Here is a 19,892-nt window from a genome sequence, read left to right on the forward strand (position 1 = left end):
TGACAACATTAAAGTATAGCAATTGAAACAAAAAAAAAAAAAAACTGTGCATGCAAACTAAGCTAAAAACACAAAAAGGACACTTCTTCAGATTCATTATAAGAAAGTAAAATCAAAACTCAGAAGGTATTAAAGAATTAATCCTTTTATTAGTCAAAATTCTTCATTCTGTTTCCCTATATTATATGGAACTCTGAAGCATAAACATTGCTCAGCTATTCCTGCAACCTGTAAGGACCTACAACAATCAAAAAACGCAACCGGTTCACATTCGAAGCTTACCAAATTCTGAACTTGTAGCTGAAATATCTCCGTCTGGTTCTTCAGTTGTCTTCTCACCCCCTGATGGAGGTTTCTCCTGGCTAGGCGCTGGCATTGCTTTAGCAGGAGGGGCTGAACAGACTGGCACAACTGATCGAACATGAACTGCTGGTGCCATGAAATTAGCAGACGGCCTGCACCCACCGCTCTTCATCCCTTCCAACCAAGGTCTAGTTGAACTTGCAGAACCTGAGATTCTCACTGGGTGCAGAGTAGGTACTCGAGGGTTTGAAGTCTCGGGTTTGGGGTCACTCATAGATACAGAACTAGCTGTTCTGGCCATCACAGGTGCTGCGGACAAATGTGGTACAAGGCCCCTGGTCAATCCAGGAGAACCTGGGGTGGGTGGAGTTTGGGGTCCAGTACTAGACAGACGATAGTCCAAGCTGTGTGAGGTTTCTGACCGGAACTTTGTTTCGTCTGCACTTGTCGGTCTAGGCCTAAATCTGGTATTGATAAACCTAGGACTAGTCCACTTAAATTGTTCAGCTGGCCGGCTGGTTTGAGTGGAGTTTCCAGAACTAGATGCTAATTCACTGCTCCTATCTTCTTCTTTCCCCTGCAGTATTCCCTGGATTCTCGGCTCAGAATGACCGGTTGGTGGAATGGGTGGCTTTGCAACATCAACTGGAGAAAGCCTGGATGCATTTGACAGGAACTTGGCTTTCCAGGGACCAGAATTTACATCACCATGAAGCCAGTCCTCTTCCACTGGAGGTTTTTCTTCGATCTCTCGTATGGAAACTTGAGACATACTCCTAACTGGAACAGGCACCGAACGGTTTGAGATATAAAGAAATGGGCCAATACCTGGCACAAGAGGGACGTGTTCTTGCTCACTAGCCAGGAAATAATGACCCTGATCTGGCTGAAATATGGACCGTATCAATGGAAAAACGTGGGGACTGGGGGGAGTCGTTGGGGCTGACGGAAGTGCCAACAGGGGGCTTGGCTGCTGAGCTGCTCTATCTTGTGGCCAATTTTGATACATGGCTGCTTGTGTGGCGAAGTGAGAATAAGCCCAATTCTGGCACTGCATAGCATACAATGATCCACCACCATTATATGGGATCACATCCTTTCGCACAGGAGTAGATCCCCGTCGTTCATGTCGCCGATCTCTCTGTGATGATGTGCTAGTCTCTGGTGGTTTTAGACTAGAAAGATAACGAGCAACAATGACTTGTTCTTGCTCATCATTGCTTACAGACTCTGCTGAAGAAGAGGAAGATGATGGAGAGCCTGACCGTGACACTGCAGAAGCAACACGAGGAGAATCAGTGTAGGGTGATAGCAAGGTAAGGCAGATACAATATAAGCATTCATGGGATTCCCTTTCAGTGCAATCCCGCTGTTCATTGAATTGAGGTACTAGGACCAATTTAGAGTACCATCTCTTAAAAGCCAAATAGGGAATGAAGGAATTCTCCACATTTTGGGCCTTCTAGAGTATTTTAACATTGTAGGACATTAATGAGAATGATGTATTGTGACACCATAAGGGAAGGCACCAGTAAATAGCATTAAGAACTTGAAGGATAGTTTAGAATTGAACAAATAAAATCAAGAGTATTCTGTCAGGGAAATCAAGTGCCATAATCTAGAAATGGCTGAATCATAGATAGCATGAATTATGAGGCTTTGAACCAAAACTCTGTCATCTGGTATAAATTTGTTAAAATAAATTGCCAGAGTTACGTATGCAAGCATTAAAAGCACTGTGACCAGAAAAAGTAGAACACACAAGGTTCCGGTTGAACCAAAGCAATTGTTTTTCTATCCAGAGAAAAGCTTCAAGTTAATCATGTGCTCATAGCAAAATGATCATTGCTCATAGCCAGGCTTTATAGCCAGACTATCCAGGATGTCAACACTAGTCTGGCTATCCAGTCTGGTGGTATAGCATTGCTATCTTCGATTGATGGTTCAGGGCAAACCACCTCATCCATATTCACAGTCTTATGACATTGCTGCCTCAGATTTCTGGTGAAAACAATCCAGAGAAACATGAAGAATGACAAAAAGGTAAGGGACTGATGTGTACATTGTTTCAAGGCAGACCAAGCAGCCATTGCTGCATTTTTCTGAGCTTGCTTCTTGGTTTTAGCTGCTTCTCCTGTAAAACTCATTCCAGCAAGCTCCACTGTGCAAGAGAAAACAGGAACATGGCCAGGTCCAGAGCGAACAGTAGTATAAACTGGAAGTTTCAACCCAGCTCTATGAGCTGTTTCTTGAAGCAGGTTCTTGTAAACTCCAGTTTCATCCTGAGTAGTACAAAATTATGAAAAAGAAAAATAACTATAACATTGTATACAAACAATATGCAGAACTTAAAAGAGAGAGGACTGTAAAATATTTATTGGGAGATGACATTGTAGTAAAAGGCCACCAACTGCATACAGGTAACTAAGACATGCATATCAGAGAGGGCAGAATTACAGTAGGTTGAATTGTAAATCCCGCCAAGAAAAACTAGGACATCTACTACTAAGAAACACATTCATAATGATCTAAATTAAAGTTGATAGTGGCACTGGAAGCGCAGCTCAGCTTCAAGATATTGGACCATTGAAAGAGTTCAATGCTCCTGTCCAATCAGTTAGATAGCCTGCTGTTAAAAAAATTTAGGAACAAAAACAGAGAGAGAGAGAGAGAGAGAGATGCTGCACTTCACTTGAAGGGAGAACTGAGAAGACATAAAAGATGCACTGGATAATTCTTATGAAACCAGCACTTAGTGCCATGTGGAGAATTCTTCAGGCAAGGCCACATAGGTATGAGTCAGCCCCTGCTTCACACTCATGGACAAATGGACAAAGGTTAGGCTGCCTAACCAAGTTACATTTTAGACAATGGATAATTTCCCTGGATACTGACAAATTTTAGGAAAGTTTAAATTAAACTGATAATTTTAATTCAAAGTCATTCAAAATCCAGGAGATGGTTAGTTGCCTAAAATTTCATGCCTAATCTAATAATTTCTCCTCATCCTAAATGCTAAATCTCTGCACCAGATTCTGATGCATCACTTGTATCCTATGGAACTTTCTCCACCCATATTTGTCTCTCCATTACTACATAATATCTGTATCCACTCTAAAATCACACCACTTTATGAAAAAAAAAAAGTATATTTTAATTAAGAATTCATATTTGAAATACTTATTGTTGAATGACTAGTAATTGCTTATAATAAATTTATAAGTTTAAAATGTGCAAGAAACATTACATAGCATAAAAATAATTCTCAATAAAAATACTTGGGTCAGGGTTGGCCAAGGCAACATGCACCCACCCACAGCAACACCCACCCCATACCATGTGTTACCACCTAGAGTTCTTGGGTTGTAAGAGAATAGAGAAGGGAAAATAATTTACCATTCTCTTCATCTTTTTCCTTCAAAATGTTGCATTTATTGACTAAGGATTTGAAACATGGGTTTCTCCACATGTGGAAAGTCACTCCACCGAAAGTAGTCCTCTTTTGTTTCCCCTCCGGATCAAAACATCTGCAATCTTGGTTTGAGAAGAATTCCCTCTCAACATCCCTTTTGTTGATTGGTATAGGTGACTGGTGGTTGCTTTATATCACACTCTGCTTCCTAAAATAAGCTAAAAACCTATAAAATTGTCCATCTGCCTAGATAAAAACTTATGATTGCTAATCTGAGCTTCTTGTATATAAAATTACTTGGTTTTCTCATTTACACAAAAAGGGGAACATTTCTCCCACTTTCAATTTATCAAACTTCCGGTTTAAGTTGAGTGATCTGTGGCAGCATCCCGTGCCATGCATTCAGATCAATCTCTCCAAATCAAGACAGATATGATCATCCCTAGGTTAGGTTCTGCTCCACCTTGACCACAAATTCTGGTCTTTATGAATGGAATCTCTTTGGAAGACAATCTGACCCGCATCCTCCCACTGTCTTATCTCGGTAGATGTCACACTTCACACTTTATCCCTGTTCAGAATATCTTGGATTCGTTACATTCCACTAAATACAGCCCCTTTTCTAATAATTGGAGCTCATCAAGGTATAGGGCCCATCACATTTGACTCATTATGTTTGCTACAACATAAGAGTTTTGAAGGTGCAGCAAGATAGCTCCTGTGGCATGACTTGATCCGATCCAACAATCCATTTAGTATTCGCAGGTTTTATTTTTTATGTTAGTAAGATTTGGACAGAATTCCTCTTCATTTGCACGAGGTTTTGGTGCATCAAGGATTAGGGTTTGAGTGTTGAGTGATTCTGATTTTTTCTGTATCTCTGTTGGATTCATAATGAAAACTCTCTCCTCACATGCCTTTCGATGGAGGCTTTCAATGCCAAACAACATAAATCTTGTATTTTTTTTTTTTTTTTTTTGAGTTGTTTTTTGATTTTCTGGTCTTGTTTTACTGTTTTGCTTGATTTGGGGGTTTGATAATAACAACGTGGCTTTAGAACCCTGATTGGTTGAATAAACATTTTCTGAAGACAACTGTAAAGCACAATATTCATGTTCTTGACAGCGCGACATGGCAAGTCAAGATACATGCAGTATTAAGTCAGATGGATCAGGAAGATGCTTTGTTAAGGATAAAGAAGATGTCAAAGACAATGAAGAATGACAGTAGTAAATGAATGAACTGGGAAGCCCTTACTCTGTAACTCAGATTCAATTGCATCTGTTAAATGAGATTTTGCAAAATGTTTTGAGTCCTCTTGCTGCTTTATAGCATATGTTGGAGTCTGTGTATTACAAAAAAGCATCACCAGCAAATTTTGTTTCATGCGGCATCTGTATTCCTATAGTAAATATGTCAAAATCCATCTTGATAAATTCAAGGCAAAATCACATGTTCGAGAGAAAAAATTTGACAGAAAAAAACTAAGAAAAACCAACAGATTTGGAATTTTGGATGTCAAATAAGAGAATCAGAATTTGGCCTTGTGGCTATTGTGTTCATTGTCATCTTCTAGCTGGTGCGACTCTTTATTGTATCTAGGTATTCCTTTAGGGGGAACCCTTTTGTCGGTTGCCTTTTGGTATACAGTATTGAGAGAATAGGGAGCAGACTAAGAGACTTGATTGGAAGAGGGCATATTTATCGTTGGGGGTGGGCTCGGGAGGGGGGTTGTGTTAGGTTAGAACCATCCTTTATAGTATTCCCTTTTTTTATATTTCTTAGAATTCCTGTTCCCATGAGGGTGGCTGGGACTTTGGAGAGAACTACGAGAGTGGTTTTGGGAGAATAAGAAGGATCATTTTGTTAGCTGGGAAGTGGATAGCAGACCCAAACCTAAGGGGAGACTGGGGCATGCAATGGAATCTAAAACATCTCCTTAATTGGAAAGTGCTTATGCATCTTGGAGGTTAATTCCTTATGGCACCAGGTTATTAAAACTTCAAAAGTACTGAATTCATCAAAATGGGTGGGATGCAACAGGAAGTGGCAAAATTTCCTATGCGAGTCCCTGAAAGTTCATTTCCGAGGTCACTTATCTATTCTTTCCTCTTGCTTTAAAGTCGGTAATGGTGATAGAATTCATTTTTGGGAGTACATTTGGGTGGGATAAACTGTGTTGGAGCTGTTGGTACCTCGGCTGTTTAGTATCTGCTGTTCATAACATACCAATTTCAGATTTTTCTTTTCTTAGGGTGCACTCTTTCATGGAATTCCATTTCTTCAGGAGTCCATGAAAGAGAGGTTGATGAGCTTAATTATTACCGGTTGTGCTGTTCTTTTATTCCTAAAATGTGCATGAGCAGGGGGGAGGTGGGGAATTAGGTATTCTACAAGGTCTTTTAAAAACAGAATGAAATTTCTGTACTTCTTGAATAATTTTGTATAGACCAATTTACAATATTTATAATACAATCCAAAGATCTAAATATGGAAATAGTCTCCTAAACAAATCTCTCTCAATAATATACAATATATACTTCCCTAAATTACTCCAAGATATTCGAAGATACTCGGGATTTCTATACTCCCCTTCAAGTTGGATCATAAATATTGATCATATCCAACTTGCAAATGAAATCATCAAAGCTCTGGTGGGCTAGCCCTTTAATAAAGATGTCTGCAGTTTGTTCCTTGGTAGGTACATAAGTCAAATAGATGGTTCCTTCTTCAACCTTCTCTTTGATAAAATGTTGGTCCACTTCTACATGCTTAGTCCTGTCATCTTGAACTGGATTGAGAGAGATACTGATGATTGCTTTGTTGTCGCAATAGAGTTTGATAGGGAATTTCACCGGGATTTGTAATTCTTCCAAGAGTTTCAGTAACCACAGCCCTTCACATATCCCTTGTGCAACTGCCCTGAATTCAGCTTCAACACAGCTTTGAGCCACTACATTCTGTTTTTTGCTCCTCCAAGTTACCAAATTTTCCCATACAAAGGTGCAATATCTAGTGGTAGACCTTCTATCTTCCGTTGATCCTGCCCAATCCGCATCTGTGAAAATTTCTACTTCCTTGCTTTCACATTTCTTGAAAAAGAGTCTTTTACCCGGAGAACCCTTGAAGTACCTAAGGATCTTATACACAGCATCTAGGTGAGTCTTTTTTGGTGAATGCATGTGTTGACTTACCACACTTACCGCAAATGTAATGTCAGGTCTGGTATGCAATCGGTAAATTAGTTTACCAACCAATCTCTGATACCTCTCCTTTTTAACTGGTATTCCGCAGTCTTCGACCCTTTTTACTACTTCAATCGGGGTTTCACTAGGTTTGCATCCAAGCATGCCAGTTTCGGTTAGGAGATCAAGGATATACTTTCGCTGAGAGACACTGATACCCTTTGCTGATCTAGCAACTTCCATTCCCAAGAAGTACCGCATTTGTCGCAAATCTTTAACTTCAAACTCAGAAGCTAGGACTTTCTTTAATCTTTCCATCTCCACTGTATCATCTCCAATTAGGATTATATCATCAACATACACTATCAAAATTGTTTTCTTACCACTTTCAAACTGTTGGAAAAACATAGTGTGATTTGATTGCCCTTATTGATATCATTGATTCTTTATCACTTTCGCAAATTTGTCGAACCATGCTCTGGGAGATTGCTTGAGTCCATACAAGGACCTTTTAAGTTTACATACTCTGTTTTCTTCACTTTTCTTACTGAAACCTAGTGGTATCGTCATGTAGACTTCTTCTTCTAACTCGCCATTTAGAAATGCATTCTTAATGTCGAGTTGTTGTAGTGGTCAATCTAAATTAGCTGTCAAGGACAGGAGTACTCGAACTGTATTCAATTTTGCCACTGGTGTAAATGTCTCTGTTAGTCAATGTCATAGATTTGTGTAAACCCTTTTGCAACGAGTCTAGCTTTATATCGTTCAACTGTCCCATCAGCTCTATATTTCACTGTGAAGACCCATTTACAACCAACCAACTTCTTCCATCTCGGCAAATTCATAACATCCCAAGTTCCATTCTTTTCCAAAGCTTACATTTCCTCTATGACAGCTTCCCTCCATTTAGGAATCTCTAAGGCTTCCTGGATATTCTTTGAAATTTTTATCCTGTCAAGGTTAGAAGTAAAAGCATGATATTCTGTAGACAAGAATTTTATAAGACATGTATTTTGACCAGGGATATTGAGTACATGACCTAGTTTGTTTTCTGACTGCAATGGGTAAATTGATGTCATCAAGTACGGGCTTATCAGAAGGGAGCTCATGACCATCTATTACCTGATCGGGATTAGGCGTGGACTCATGGTTGCTCATAGCTATCACCAGTTCCAACTCTTTTGGTGCCTCAAGTATGAGACTCTCCCTGTTCTTTGTGTTTGGCTTTCTTGAGTAAATAAGTATTTCTGTGTTGTTTTGTTTTTCTGCATCTCCCCCTGAGGTTAAGTGATATTTTGTACATAACAAGTCAAGAAATGATGCAATGGTAGACTCAGTGTATGGCACAGATTCATCAACAAAGAAATCAAAGAACCGATCTTCACTCCATTTTTCCCCCTGAAGAGAGGGTTTTGGGATGTAAGGAGTGGTTTCAAAGAACGTGACATCAAGGCTAACAAACAACTTTTTTGTAGTGATAGGATCATAATATTTGTAGTATTTCTCAGTAGGAAAGTAACCAATAAAAACGCACTTAATGGCACAAGGTTCCAATTTATCCCAATTGTAGGTATGAACATGAAAAAATGCAGTACATCCAAAGATTTTCAAAGAGAGATTGGAGTGGATCCGAGTGTTGGGAAACCATTTCTAGAGTTTCTGGAGAGGAGTGGCAAAAGAAAGACCTCGACTAGGCATTCGATTAATGAGATGTGTAGCTGTTAAAATGGCATTGCTCCAAAAATATATTTTTCATATTTGTAGTGAGCATCAATGCCCAAGCTACTTCAAGAATATGCCTATTTTTACGTTCAGCAACCCCATTTTGTTGAGGGGTATCACACAGGAACTTTGATGAACAATTCCATTTTCTTGAAGATAATATCCCAAGATATCATTGAAATATTCCGTACCATTATCAGTACGTAAAAGTAGAATGTGAGTTTGGAATTGTGTTTGAATCATGGAGTGGAAACTGGAGAAACTAGAACGAACTTCAATTTTATCTTTCAACAAGTAAACTCAACAAATACGAGTATGATCATCAATAAAAGTAACAAACCATCTCGTGCGAGTGCAATTAAGAGAGCGTGAGGGCCCCCATAAATCACTGTGAATCATAGTAAAGGGTCTGGATGGTTTGTATGTGGATTTTGGAAAAGAATTACGCTGGTGTTTTGCAAGTTCAAAAATCTCACACTGAAATTCAGAAGACGTTTTATTTGAAAAAATGGAAGGAAATAATGTCTTAGTTGGAAGACCCGTCCTAGAATGGCATAACAAAATTTCACTGTCACTAGAAACAGATGCAGAATCACAAATAGTAGTTTTACATTGTTCACTCACATTAGCCTCCTCAAAGTAGTAGAGTCCCTCATACTCCTTAGCACTGTCAATCGTCTTTCCGATGATAGGTCCTGAAAAACACAATGAGAGGGAAGAAATTTAGCAAAACAATTGGAGTTTTTAGTTAACTGACTAATGGATAGTAAGTTGCAAGCTAAATTAGGAACATGAAGAATAGACTCTAGTGTCATGGAGTCAAAGAGTCAAATATTTCCTTTGCTTGCGACAGACGAGAGTGATCCATCTGCAATTTTAACTTTCAAATTTCCAGCACAGGGTGAATATGATGAGAAAAAATGATAGGCATCGGTCAAGTGGTCAGAAGCACCAAAATCAATAATCCAAAGAGTTTTGGAATTAGAGGTTATATTCAAGGCTTGCAAAAAATTACCTCTTTGAGCTAAAGAACCTGAAGAAATATTTGTGGAAGACTGACCCGTGGCTTCGTAATTTGGTAAGGAAGACGAAGCTATGTAATAACTCACATGGTGTTCGACGTTGCACACGACAGCACCTTCGGGAATAGATCTGGGCGGCAAAACATTTTCGACAACGAGAGTGGCCTTCTTGCCTCTGTATATGAACTTGCCGGAGTACATGCCCTCGCGACGAAGAGCTCCTTAAGATGCTTGTACCAGAAAGGATGGCAGAAGGTGACGCATGCAAGAGGAGCGCCGCAACTTGGGTCGTGGATGATATCAGTGATGACTCCCTTCAGATAACCGTTGCGCTCATCGAAGTCCAAGGATCAGAAGCGAGCGGGTTCCTTTCGGTGGTGGGTGTGCGACCAAAAAATAAATCCGGCACCCTTACGCTGAGCCCTGATCACACGACCCATTTGGAAGATCTGGTGGAAAGGGATGAGGAAGGAGGCAAGTCTCCGTGGCTCGCCGGTGATAAACCCCAACTTTCCCTTGCCATTCATCTTCTCCACCGTGAGCTGGAAGGACGAGTTATCGAGTCTTGTTGAGCCCATGGCGGAGATTGCTTCGTTCTCACCCTCGTGAGATTCAGAGGTCATCAAACCTCTGCTTTGGCCGGCGGTTTCCGCCATTGATAGCTAGGTTTAATCTCCTAGCTCTAATACCATGAAAACAGAATGGAATTTCTGTATTTCTTGAATAATTTTGTACAGGCCAATTTACAATATTTATAATACAATCGAAAGATCTAAATATGGAAATAATCTCCTAAACAAATCTCTCTCAATAATATACAATATATACTTCCCTAAATTACTCCAAGATATTCAAAGATACTCAGGATTTCTACATCTTTCTTCACTAGTTGTATCTTTATTCATCTTATAGAACCTTCAATTCCTAGCCCTTTCCATTTGAATAAAGCTGGCAGGCAAAAGTTCTTTTGAACGTTCAAGCTTTTATTTGGACTCTAGTCCTCAACAGGATACCAATGACTGGCCGTAGATAGACCATATAAGGTGCTCAATGCAGATGTTTGTATGCTATGTTGCGAGTCAACGAGACTAACTCCTTCATTCCAAGGTGGTGAGGTATCTTTGGAATACTTCATTCTCTTATTGTAGTGAGGCATGGACGGCCCTACAAAATGTGTATGATTCTTTGTTAGTAAGGTTTTGGGGTTTTGGGAATAGTAGAAATGGAAGAATAACAAAATGGGGTTTGAGGACTTGTGGAGTGTAATTTTTTGGACTTTTTAGCTCAAGAATTACATGAGAATTTTCAAGGATGAGAAAGCTTCTTCGATTTTGCTTTGGAAAAGGTTACTTTTCTTGCTTCTTTCTGAGCACATTCTTTTGGGTTTTTTGGGAGGTTATCGCTGTCCTTATCTCTTGTAGTTTTTTACTCTTTAATGGAATTTTAGTTTTTAAACAAAAAAATAAAGCATCTCCCAAAAAGATGACCAAACCTATTTTCAGTCCAAAGAGATGATTGATGATGAGATGAGCGCTGGTGTCTCTGAAAATCAAAAATCTAGAAAGCAAACAAAAGTCTAGGTCAAAAAAGGAAATGGCAAAATGAAGAAAAAGATTAAAAATAAAGGAAAAGTCTGTTAAAGCCAAGGTTCTGGAGGACGGTATCAGTAATGAGAGTGTTCTATTAGTGAGTGATGATGGAATCAAACATCAATGAATGGGTTTTAGACACTGCTTGTTCCTTCCATGTGTGCCAGTGTCCCAATGGGGACTCTTTTGACTGTGGAGCTGTGTTGACAGGCAATAATGCTTCTTGCAGTGTTGCTAAGACACAACCAAATCGAATTTAAGGGTCAGTTTAGTATTATTGCAAAAAATTATAAAATGAAACTACAAAGTCACAAACAGAACAGAAACAAAACACTGTAAACTAGCTACCTGGTAAATATTTCCAAAATTCAAAAAAAAAAAAAAAAGTAATTGAACACGTACAATTTGTAAACTAGCAGGGCTCTTGTGATTGATACTTGTACTGTTTTTGGGTTCTTTTCGTTTTTTAATAGCTTTTTGTATCTTTTGTTATCCAGGGAGGATTCCTTGTCTCCCATTATGTACCCTGCTTCTTAGTTCTAATAAAATTGTCTTCTATCCAAAAAAAAAAATAGAAATTAATTACAACCATTTTTTACTTAATTATTTACATTTTTAAACTCACTTTTCAGTACTCCAAGAGCAATCACACAATATATGACAACTGAAAGAAAGTGGTAAAAATATTTTCAAGTTGACTTATTATTTTTTTTTTAAAATTAGAAAATTTATGGATATTTTTATTGTAATCATATTTTAAGTTTACATGGCCATTCTTATTTAGCTTTCTTATTAAAATTTTAAAATGTGCTAGACTCTTGTGAGCAGAAAAGGGAGCTTAAGTACTGCACTGCAGTTCATAGGACCAAGGCATCCTGGATTATATTTGACATTTCTGACCTTCGGTCTCAACTTCCATCCAAAGGTAGTGCAAGATAAATGCTTATTCTAACTATAGAAAAGTTTGGGTGTCCTTAAAGCAAAAGAATTGTGCATACCTTTCAGCGGTGGAAGACCTTGATTGAGAGGCAGATGAGGAAACAAATCAAATGCCTACAAACTAACAATGGTTTGCAATTTTGTTTGAAGAGTTCAATGAATTTTTGTATGATTTGAGGGTATTGTAAGACATAACCAAACTGCTAGAAAACCTTGGCGTAGTTGAGCACATGAATAGGACTTTAATATAGACAGAGAGCATTGGTGCTCTTGAATGTCAGCTTGTCTAAGGATTTTTTATCAAAGGCAACGTCTAGATCTTGATCCTTGGCAAGTCGCTCTCCATCCACTTAAGGTGAAGACTCCATAGGAGGTAATTCTGCTAGTTACCTTGATTTGGAAGTTTTTGGATGTCCTACATGTTCACATGTTAATAATGGTAAACTAGAACTGTGGAGTTAAATTTCAGTAATTGTTACTAAACCACATTTCCCTCAGATAGTCAGATGAAACCATTAAAAATGATAAAGGTTTATTCATTTTGACTCTCAAGTGTCTTCAGCACGCGTTAGCTCACAAATATAAAGGTTAAATTAGACAAGTCCTTCATAATCAGTGGGTCTAACAGTTAATTTTACATTCAGTATACAACTACATTCTAAAATTTAGCAGTGAACAAAACTGGAAATTATACATTTCTGAATATATAAGACAGAAGAAGTTTTTAAAAATAAATAAATAAGTAAAAGGGAGGTAATATACCAGTTAGAAACATACCAAAACTCTAGCAGCTAGTGCTTTAGAGGGGCCTTTCTTTGAAAGCACATTAAGTGCAACCTCAGCTGCTGCATGTTCAGCCTGTCGCAGAGTATTGCAGAAGGTGGGGCTCTCAAATATTTCCCCATTGAAATTAACTGTGGCTTTGAAGCGAGGGGCATGGTCCGGTCCTTCTCGTATACAGGCATAAGATGGCAAGTTGAAGCAGCTTCTCTGAGCTAATTCTTGCAACTGATTCTTATACATGCCTCCTATGCCAAGCAATCACAAGAAGAATCTACAAAAAAGGAAACATTCATAAATATGCATCCCACAGAGAGAGAGAGAGAGAGAGAGAGAGAGAGAGACCATGTCACCATGCACTTTTAGTTTCAAGAACAGGAATAATGATTTCAAACAATCACCTGACACCTAAACGCCAAAAGTTTTACCCAAGTTGTACAAATGTTCTTCACATTTTCTCAAATAATTTTGTGAAACTTGGACCGCATTTCAAATATTACAATAACAGCACAAAATAAAATGTAATTCAAGCTCTACTATGATGTGTTGGCTAAGCCAGAAACCTCAACGCAATGCTGACAAAACCCATCCAGTTGTGCAACAAACATAGTACTAAAACTCAAGTAGTTTGTACATATATAGATAGCAGAATGAACCCAAACACCCAGTGAGCAGTATTCTACTGCACAAAACTAGGCGTGATCGAGAAAACGAATTAGCACAAAACAAGTGATTTCAATATTTAGGGCTCTCCAAATCAGCTCCTCAAAGAAATCCCAATATGTCAAACACCCTAGAAAACCATACCACAGCATCCCTGCTTCCCCCATAGGCCATAACAACAAAAACAACAAATGAAAGAGAGTAATAAAGGAATGTCATAGGGCACTCTAATTCAGCTCAAGTTCCACAAGCATCAAACCTGAGCAAAGTACGTCTCAACTTGTATTCAATTCGAGATAATTTATTTGAAAACCCATGAAATATTCAAAAGCCCGCCTCGATCAGATAGCCCTTAAAACCAAAACTAGCCAAAACTCGTTCGGATCAAGAAACCCACCTCTCAAAAACTTCGAAACCCCAAAGGTTCCTCAATTTGTGCCAGAAAACAGAAGTTCCACTCAGCTCACAAGTACCAAACGCAATCGTATGTCAACCAACAGTACCCAAATGACAAATAGTTCATTCATTTCAAAGCCCTGCATAAAAAATCGAGAGAAAATATACTGACCTTAAAAGGGTCTCAAACGGTGAATTCTTCTGACCCAACTGATGGGTCGACCACCGGAGGGCGGGGTCATAGTCACCGGGAGGAATCCAGCAAGTGGGATCTAATAAAGAGAACCAAAGCCAAGAAGATCTGAACAACAAACTGAACTTTCACCCCCCGCTTTGATGATGTACCTGTCCATCAACTATGTTGTTTGTGCTTCCTTCATTACTCTCTCTCTCTCTCTCTCTCTCTCTCACTACCGCTACTTTCTTGTACTGGGACTCTTTCACTGCTGATACTGCTGCTTCTACCACGATAAATGACAGCTGCTTTTAACATCAGCCATTACTCCCATATTTAAAATTGGCTTTGGGTGGTTTTGCTAATTACACCTACCGCACTAAATTTGGAGGAGGTTGGTTTATCCGGTGGAGATGTCGCTGCCAAGCGCCCCACAACGCGAGTTCAAAGCACGTTCTGGGAATCACAGCCTCTGCCGCGTCCACCCTCCTGCCCTTTGGATGAGAGTTGACATTCAACCATTCATATATGCTTCATTACAGCCCTTTGAATTTGAATTGAAGAAAGTCATGGTAGGCTAGGACCATCCTTTCTAATTAAATCCTCCATTAATAGCATCCAGGCAAGGTGAGGAGTGGAAATCTTCCATTGGCAACACTCTGCTTTGGCAAATAGGTATGTGGCAGCATAAAACACGTTTGATGGTTCTAAACTTTGGTTTGACATTTATAACATATGCCAAGTGTCTCCATATTTGATTTTCATTTTTTATATATTTCTTAATCAAGACAGAATTTAGGATAAATGTAGACAAATATTTGGTTTTTGTTTATATTTTGATAAATTTGGATTGATTTGTTTAACTTAATGCAAGGCATGACGGTTTGTTTTAATTAGTTATTTACGAAAAAAAATTGTGGGTCTAGATATGTTTTGGGCAATATTTTGACTAAATGTTGGAAGTGAACCTAGGTGTGGGGCCTATAAATTTTATAATTATGTATCTAAGCAGGATAATCAAGATGAGCTGATATTAAACCTTTGCCTTTTTAAATTAAAAATATTATGAGGGAAATAATCTTGTATGTACAATTTAGAATTTATTAATTATAAAGTATATTTTTATTTAATTTTATATTAAATGGCAAAAGACATTGACCTTCCCTAAGATTTGACAAAAATACACTGACCTCACTTCAAGTTTCAAAAATTTTAAGGACCTTTCCAGAAGTTTCAAGATCTCCAAAAACCTCCTCTAAAAAGTTAAAAAAAAATACGAACCTATCTTTATATTTTACAAAAGAATGAATCTTTTAATGGAAGTGTTGACTCTATGAGTCTGATCCCGTTTTGATTATGACAAAACTAATATTTCTCACCTGTGCACTGAACTTATTGAACAAGTTTATCCTCAGCATTAGTAGGAACTTAAGCAAGTCATACGAACTATGAAGATCAAGCTTCATTTATGGTGTCTGAAGAATCGAAAGAATGAAAACCTATTTTTCTATTGTATTTGCATTCATTTTTAATTGGTCTATAATAGTAAATATAGGAAAATGTCTGTAATAATATTTGCATGTCATGCATGTAGGTAATTGTAAGCTCAAGACCTTAGGGATACGCCGGATTTTTGGGACCATTTCAAAATGACCCTAGAAAGACCTTAGGTCCCAGCACAAACACATAAGATGTCTCCAAAATCACTTATAATATCAGAGGAATTAATTGAAGGGAAAAATGGACATAAAGGGCAAAAATGTGAGGTTTCAGGCGACCGAACCCTGGGTGTTCAAAATACATCGAGCGCCCAAAACCGTGGATCGGTCAACATGTTGACCTGAGTTTGGCAAACTGAACTAAAATACACGTACCGTCCACGGTCGACCGAACCGCTGATATGACATTTCCCAACAACTTGGCAGCCCGAACCTCAACATTCACATCATTCTCGGGCGACCGAACACATGAGTTCAGTAAACTGAATTATGGATCAGGCGACCGAATCACGGACCTTTTGGAAATCGCCTCAGTTCAGCTAACTGAACCTTGACTCGGGCACCCGAACCTTCAAAAACAACTTTTTTAGTTGAGTTTGTTCGAACAACCAAACCATAGTTTAGCCACCCGAAACTCTTGGGTTGAAATAATTTTTACCGCAATTAAGCACAGTTAAACGGGGTTAGTATTTCTTAATGGTTTTAAAGTAATATTAATAATTCCCCCCATATCCCTAACGATTATAATTCGCCCTACTTCTATATATAAGACCTCATTTGTGAAAATTAGGAGATGATTAGCAAAATCATTAGCAAGAAATCCTTTTAAACTTAAAAAGCCTATTTTGCCTATTCTACTTCAAATACTCTCATACGCTCATTCCTTTGATTAATCCTAGTATTGTGAGCATTTCTATTGTGTTATTGCTTGATTGTTGATTGCTTAATACTCTCATTATTGTAATTGTTGATTGTTACTGATTTTGGAGAGTTAAGCAAGAGTTATCCCACATATTTAATTTGATAAATCTAGTGTTAGGAAAAACTCATTAGCTTGAGGATCTTAGTATTGTTATTGCAAGATTCCTATAGTTATAGTTTTGTTGTGCAAAATATTTTACAAGTTATAATTTTTCAAACAACTCTTGTGTTTTTTTCATTAAGGAAAATATTTTGAATTGGTTTGAATGTTTGATTAGCATCTTTGAAACTCTAATCCAATATTGAGATTGATATATCTTGTTTCAAAGAAATAGCTTGTTAGAATACTCTTGAACATATTTATAATTATACATTGGTGAGTGTTTGCTTGCACAAAATCACATCACTGAGCTTATAATATCCTATACTGTTGATGTGTGGTTGATTGATTACATTTGGTACATAATTTCTTGACTGAAAAACATAATCACTAGGTAACCTAGTTTACTATTGAGAAATATTGTTGTATTCCATGAGTGGTCTGAGGGGGCGGTAATCCATCCCAGGAAGGATTGTTTATAAAAGTTGAGGTCAGTCCTGTGCTAATTGACCTGGTTGTATTTAGGTGCCACTCCACCTGTTAAGTGAGCTCATAGTGTAATCATTTTATTGGTAAGTCAAGGCAGGGACATAAGCAGGATTGGCTGAACCCCGATATCATATTTGGTATCACTTTTACATTTCCTGTATTATATTCTGCTTTGTGTTTGATTTAATTTCCTTGCTGAATATACTATATATCTAATTGACACTAAATTGTACCTGGTTGAGAAATACTGAAATTGTGGTGCATGTACTGAAAATAGTTTAATATATCGTATCTACAATTTCATATATACTTAGACTGTTCTTAGGTTGCATTATACTGTTGCTAGATTAATTTAACTTAGGAGGAAATTTTTTAAATCTCCAATTCGCCCCCCTCTTGGAATTACACCAAAGCTAATGGAAAGATTTGTATCTTTTTGGCAAATCTTATAAGAGGTTTGTGTCATTTTTCAAACCTCATGAGAGGTCAATACAATTTTCAAAACCTAAGGGAAGGTCCCATTTTTTTTTTTTTGCCAAACCTCAAAATATGTGTCTTTTATCCTAAATTAAATAATGTATTCTTCTATTTTAATAAATATGATCATTTTTTAGTAGCAATTTTAAATATTTTATAACTTAAATTTCAATTAAAAGAGGTGGTTTTTAAACATTTATTACCAAAAACAAAGTTTCTTTAACTAAACAACAACAAAATCAAGCCTTACATTTCACTGGGCAAGGTCAACTACATGAATCCTTTTTCGCTAATTTATGTGATCATGAACAATTTCTTTCCACAAATTTAGAGTTATTAAATCCTTACTTACCCATTTCAAGTTATTTTAGGTCTACTTCTAACTCTTCTATTACCATTCACAATAACTAACTCACTATTCCTCACTGACGCACTATGTGACGTACATTGCAAGTGTCCAAACCATATGAGTCGTCCCCCTTTTATCTTATCTTCTATAGAAGTTATGTTTAACTTACTGCGAATATATTCATTTTTAATTTATCTTTCAATATTATACTGTTCATCCATCTAAGCATTTTAATCTCGATAACTTTTACTTTTTTGATATGTTGTTTTTTAGTTGTGTAACATTCAAAGTCATATAGCATAGTTGGTCTTATAGTCGTCCTATAAAATTTTTCTTTTAATTTTAAGGGTATTCTATGATCACAAAGCACACTTAAAACACTTCTCCAGTTTGCTTAACCTACTTTAACTCTATGCATCACATCATTTTCAATTTCTTCTTCAGCTTGCATAATAGATTTGAAGTATCAAAATATATAAGTGTTATTTATTTCTACATCATCAAGTTTAACTTTGTCTCTAATATTCCTCCTGCTATTATTAAAATTACATTTCATATATTATGTCTTATTTATATTTATCCTAAAACCTCTAGATTCTAAAGTTTCTCTCCATAATTCTAATTTAGCCTCTACTCCACTCATAGTTTCATCAATCAATACAATATCATCTGCAAACAACATAAACTATGGAACCTCATTTTGGATACTCCCAATCAGTTGATCAATCATTAAAGCAAAAAGATAATAGCTCAAAGCAGATCCTTGATGTACTCCATCATACTTATCTTTAATGACATTAGTAAACTGATTGCATACATCTTTCTTTTTCCCCTAAAACCTAGCATAGAACTTCCCTAAATACCCTATTATATGTTTTCTCTAAATCAATAAATACGATATGCAAATCCCTTTTAGTTTCCTTAAACTTTTCCATTAATTTTCACAAAAGATATATAACTTTTGTACTAAATCTCCTAAGCATAAAACCAAATTGGTTTTCTGAGACCTTTGTTTCTAGTCTTAACCTTTGTTCAACTACCCTTTCCCACAGTTTTAACGTATGACTTTTATTCCACGATAATTATTGTAATTTTGAATATTTCGATCGTTTATTTTTTATATAGGCATTAAAGTAATTTTCCTCCATTGATCTAACATTTTCTTAGTTTTTATAATTGTGTTAAATAAATTAGTTAACCATATAATCCCATTATCACTTAAGCATTTTCAAACTTCAATTGGGATGTTATCCAGTCTTATAATTTTTTCATTTTTTTAATCTTTTTTTAGTGTAAACTTAACTTCATTAACTCTAATCTTGCAAATAAATCTTATATTTTTACTCTTCTCCTCATTTGTCAATTATAATTTTAAACCTTTTATTTGGTTTTTATTAAATATTTTACTAAAGTAACTCCGCCATCTTTCTTTTATGTCTTATTCAATTCCTTAATCAAGACAATATTATCCTCACTTTTTATACATTTAACATTATCTAAGTCCATATTTTTTTTTTATTTCTTTAGCTCTAGCAAGTTTAAATATATCTATTTCCTTTTTTTTTTTTTGTATCTAATTTATCATACAATTTATTAAATTATTTATGTTTAGTTTCGCTAACGACCTTTTTTGTATCTTTTCTTGTTTCTTCATACTTTTCAAAGTTATCTAAGTTTTTACATTTTTGTCATATTTTATACCAAATTCTTTTTGTCTTTACAGTTTTTTGAACATCTTGATCCCACCATGAGTATGATTGTATACCCGGTACCCACTTTCGAGTCAGGTTATGTATTATGGTATCAGTAGTTGACGTGGCCGATATGTGGTGTATGTATTATTTATATGGAAAAAAAAAAAGGTATGAAAA

General features: G+C 36.8%; 2 protein-coding genes across 3 annotated transcripts; both read right to left on the reverse strand.

Moving 5' to 3' along the window:
- Positions 1-129: 129 nt before the first annotated feature.
- Positions 130-14,855, reverse strand: LOC131151968 (double-stranded RNA-binding protein 2-like). 2 transcript variants are annotated; one of them, XM_058103503.1, is made up of 4 exons: positions 14,184-14,855; positions 12,950-13,226; positions 2,366-2,585; positions 130-1,575 (listed from the first exon to the last, which is right to left on the reverse strand). In XM_058103503.1, exons 2-4 carry the CDS (start codon positions 13,193-13,195, stop codon positions 266-268), a joined length of 1,776 nt encoding a protein of 591 aa, XP_057959486.1. In that variant the 5' UTR covers positions 13,196-13,226; positions 14,184-14,855; the 3' UTR covers positions 130-265. The 2 variants fall into 2 exon arrangements, with proteins under 2 accessions (XP_057959486.1, XP_057959487.1); XM_058103504.1 differs by having other exon boundaries at positions 14,013-14,755.
- On the reverse strand, positions 6,116-9,317 carry LOC131151969 (uncharacterized mitochondrial protein AtMg00810-like). Its single transcript, XM_058103505.1, has 2 exons — positions 9,247-9,317; positions 6,116-8,177 (listed from the first exon to the last, which is right to left on the reverse strand). Exon 2 carries the CDS (start codon positions 7,306-7,308, stop codon positions 6,310-6,312), a length of 999 nt encoding a protein of 332 aa, XP_057959488.1. The 5' UTR covers positions 7,309-8,177; positions 9,247-9,317; the 3' UTR covers positions 6,116-6,309.
- Positions 14,856-19,892: the final 5,037 nt, after the last annotated feature.

Source organism: Malania oleifera, chromosome 3 (assembly GCF_029873635.1).
Source record: "Malania oleifera isolate guangnan ecotype guangnan chromosome 3, ASM2987363v1, whole genome shotgun sequence".
Taxonomy (NCBI): Eukaryota; Viridiplantae; Streptophyta; class Magnoliopsida; order Santalales; family Ximeniaceae; genus Malania; species Malania oleifera.

What these genes read in the sequence shown, in the direction of transcription:
- LOC131151969 (XM_058103505.1), bottom strand. Translation starts at nt 7,308, where the DNA reads ATGTTTTTCCAACAGTTTGAAAGTGGTAAGAAAACAATTTTGATAGTG.
- LOC131151968 (XM_058103503.1), bottom strand. Translation starts at nt 13,195, where the DNA reads ATGTATAAGAATCAGTTGCAAGAATTAGCTCAGAGAAGCTGCTTCAAC. An exon ending in CACTAGCTGCTAGAGTTTTG is followed by an intron (nt 2,586 to 12,949) that starts GTATGTTTCTAA and finishes TGTACTACTCAG; the next exon opens with GATGAAACTGGAGTTTACAA. An exon ending in TTGGTCTGCCTTGAAACAAT is followed by an intron (nt 1,576 to 2,365) that starts GTACACATCAGT and finishes TTGCTTCTGCAG; the next exon opens with TGTCACGGTCAGGCTCTCCA.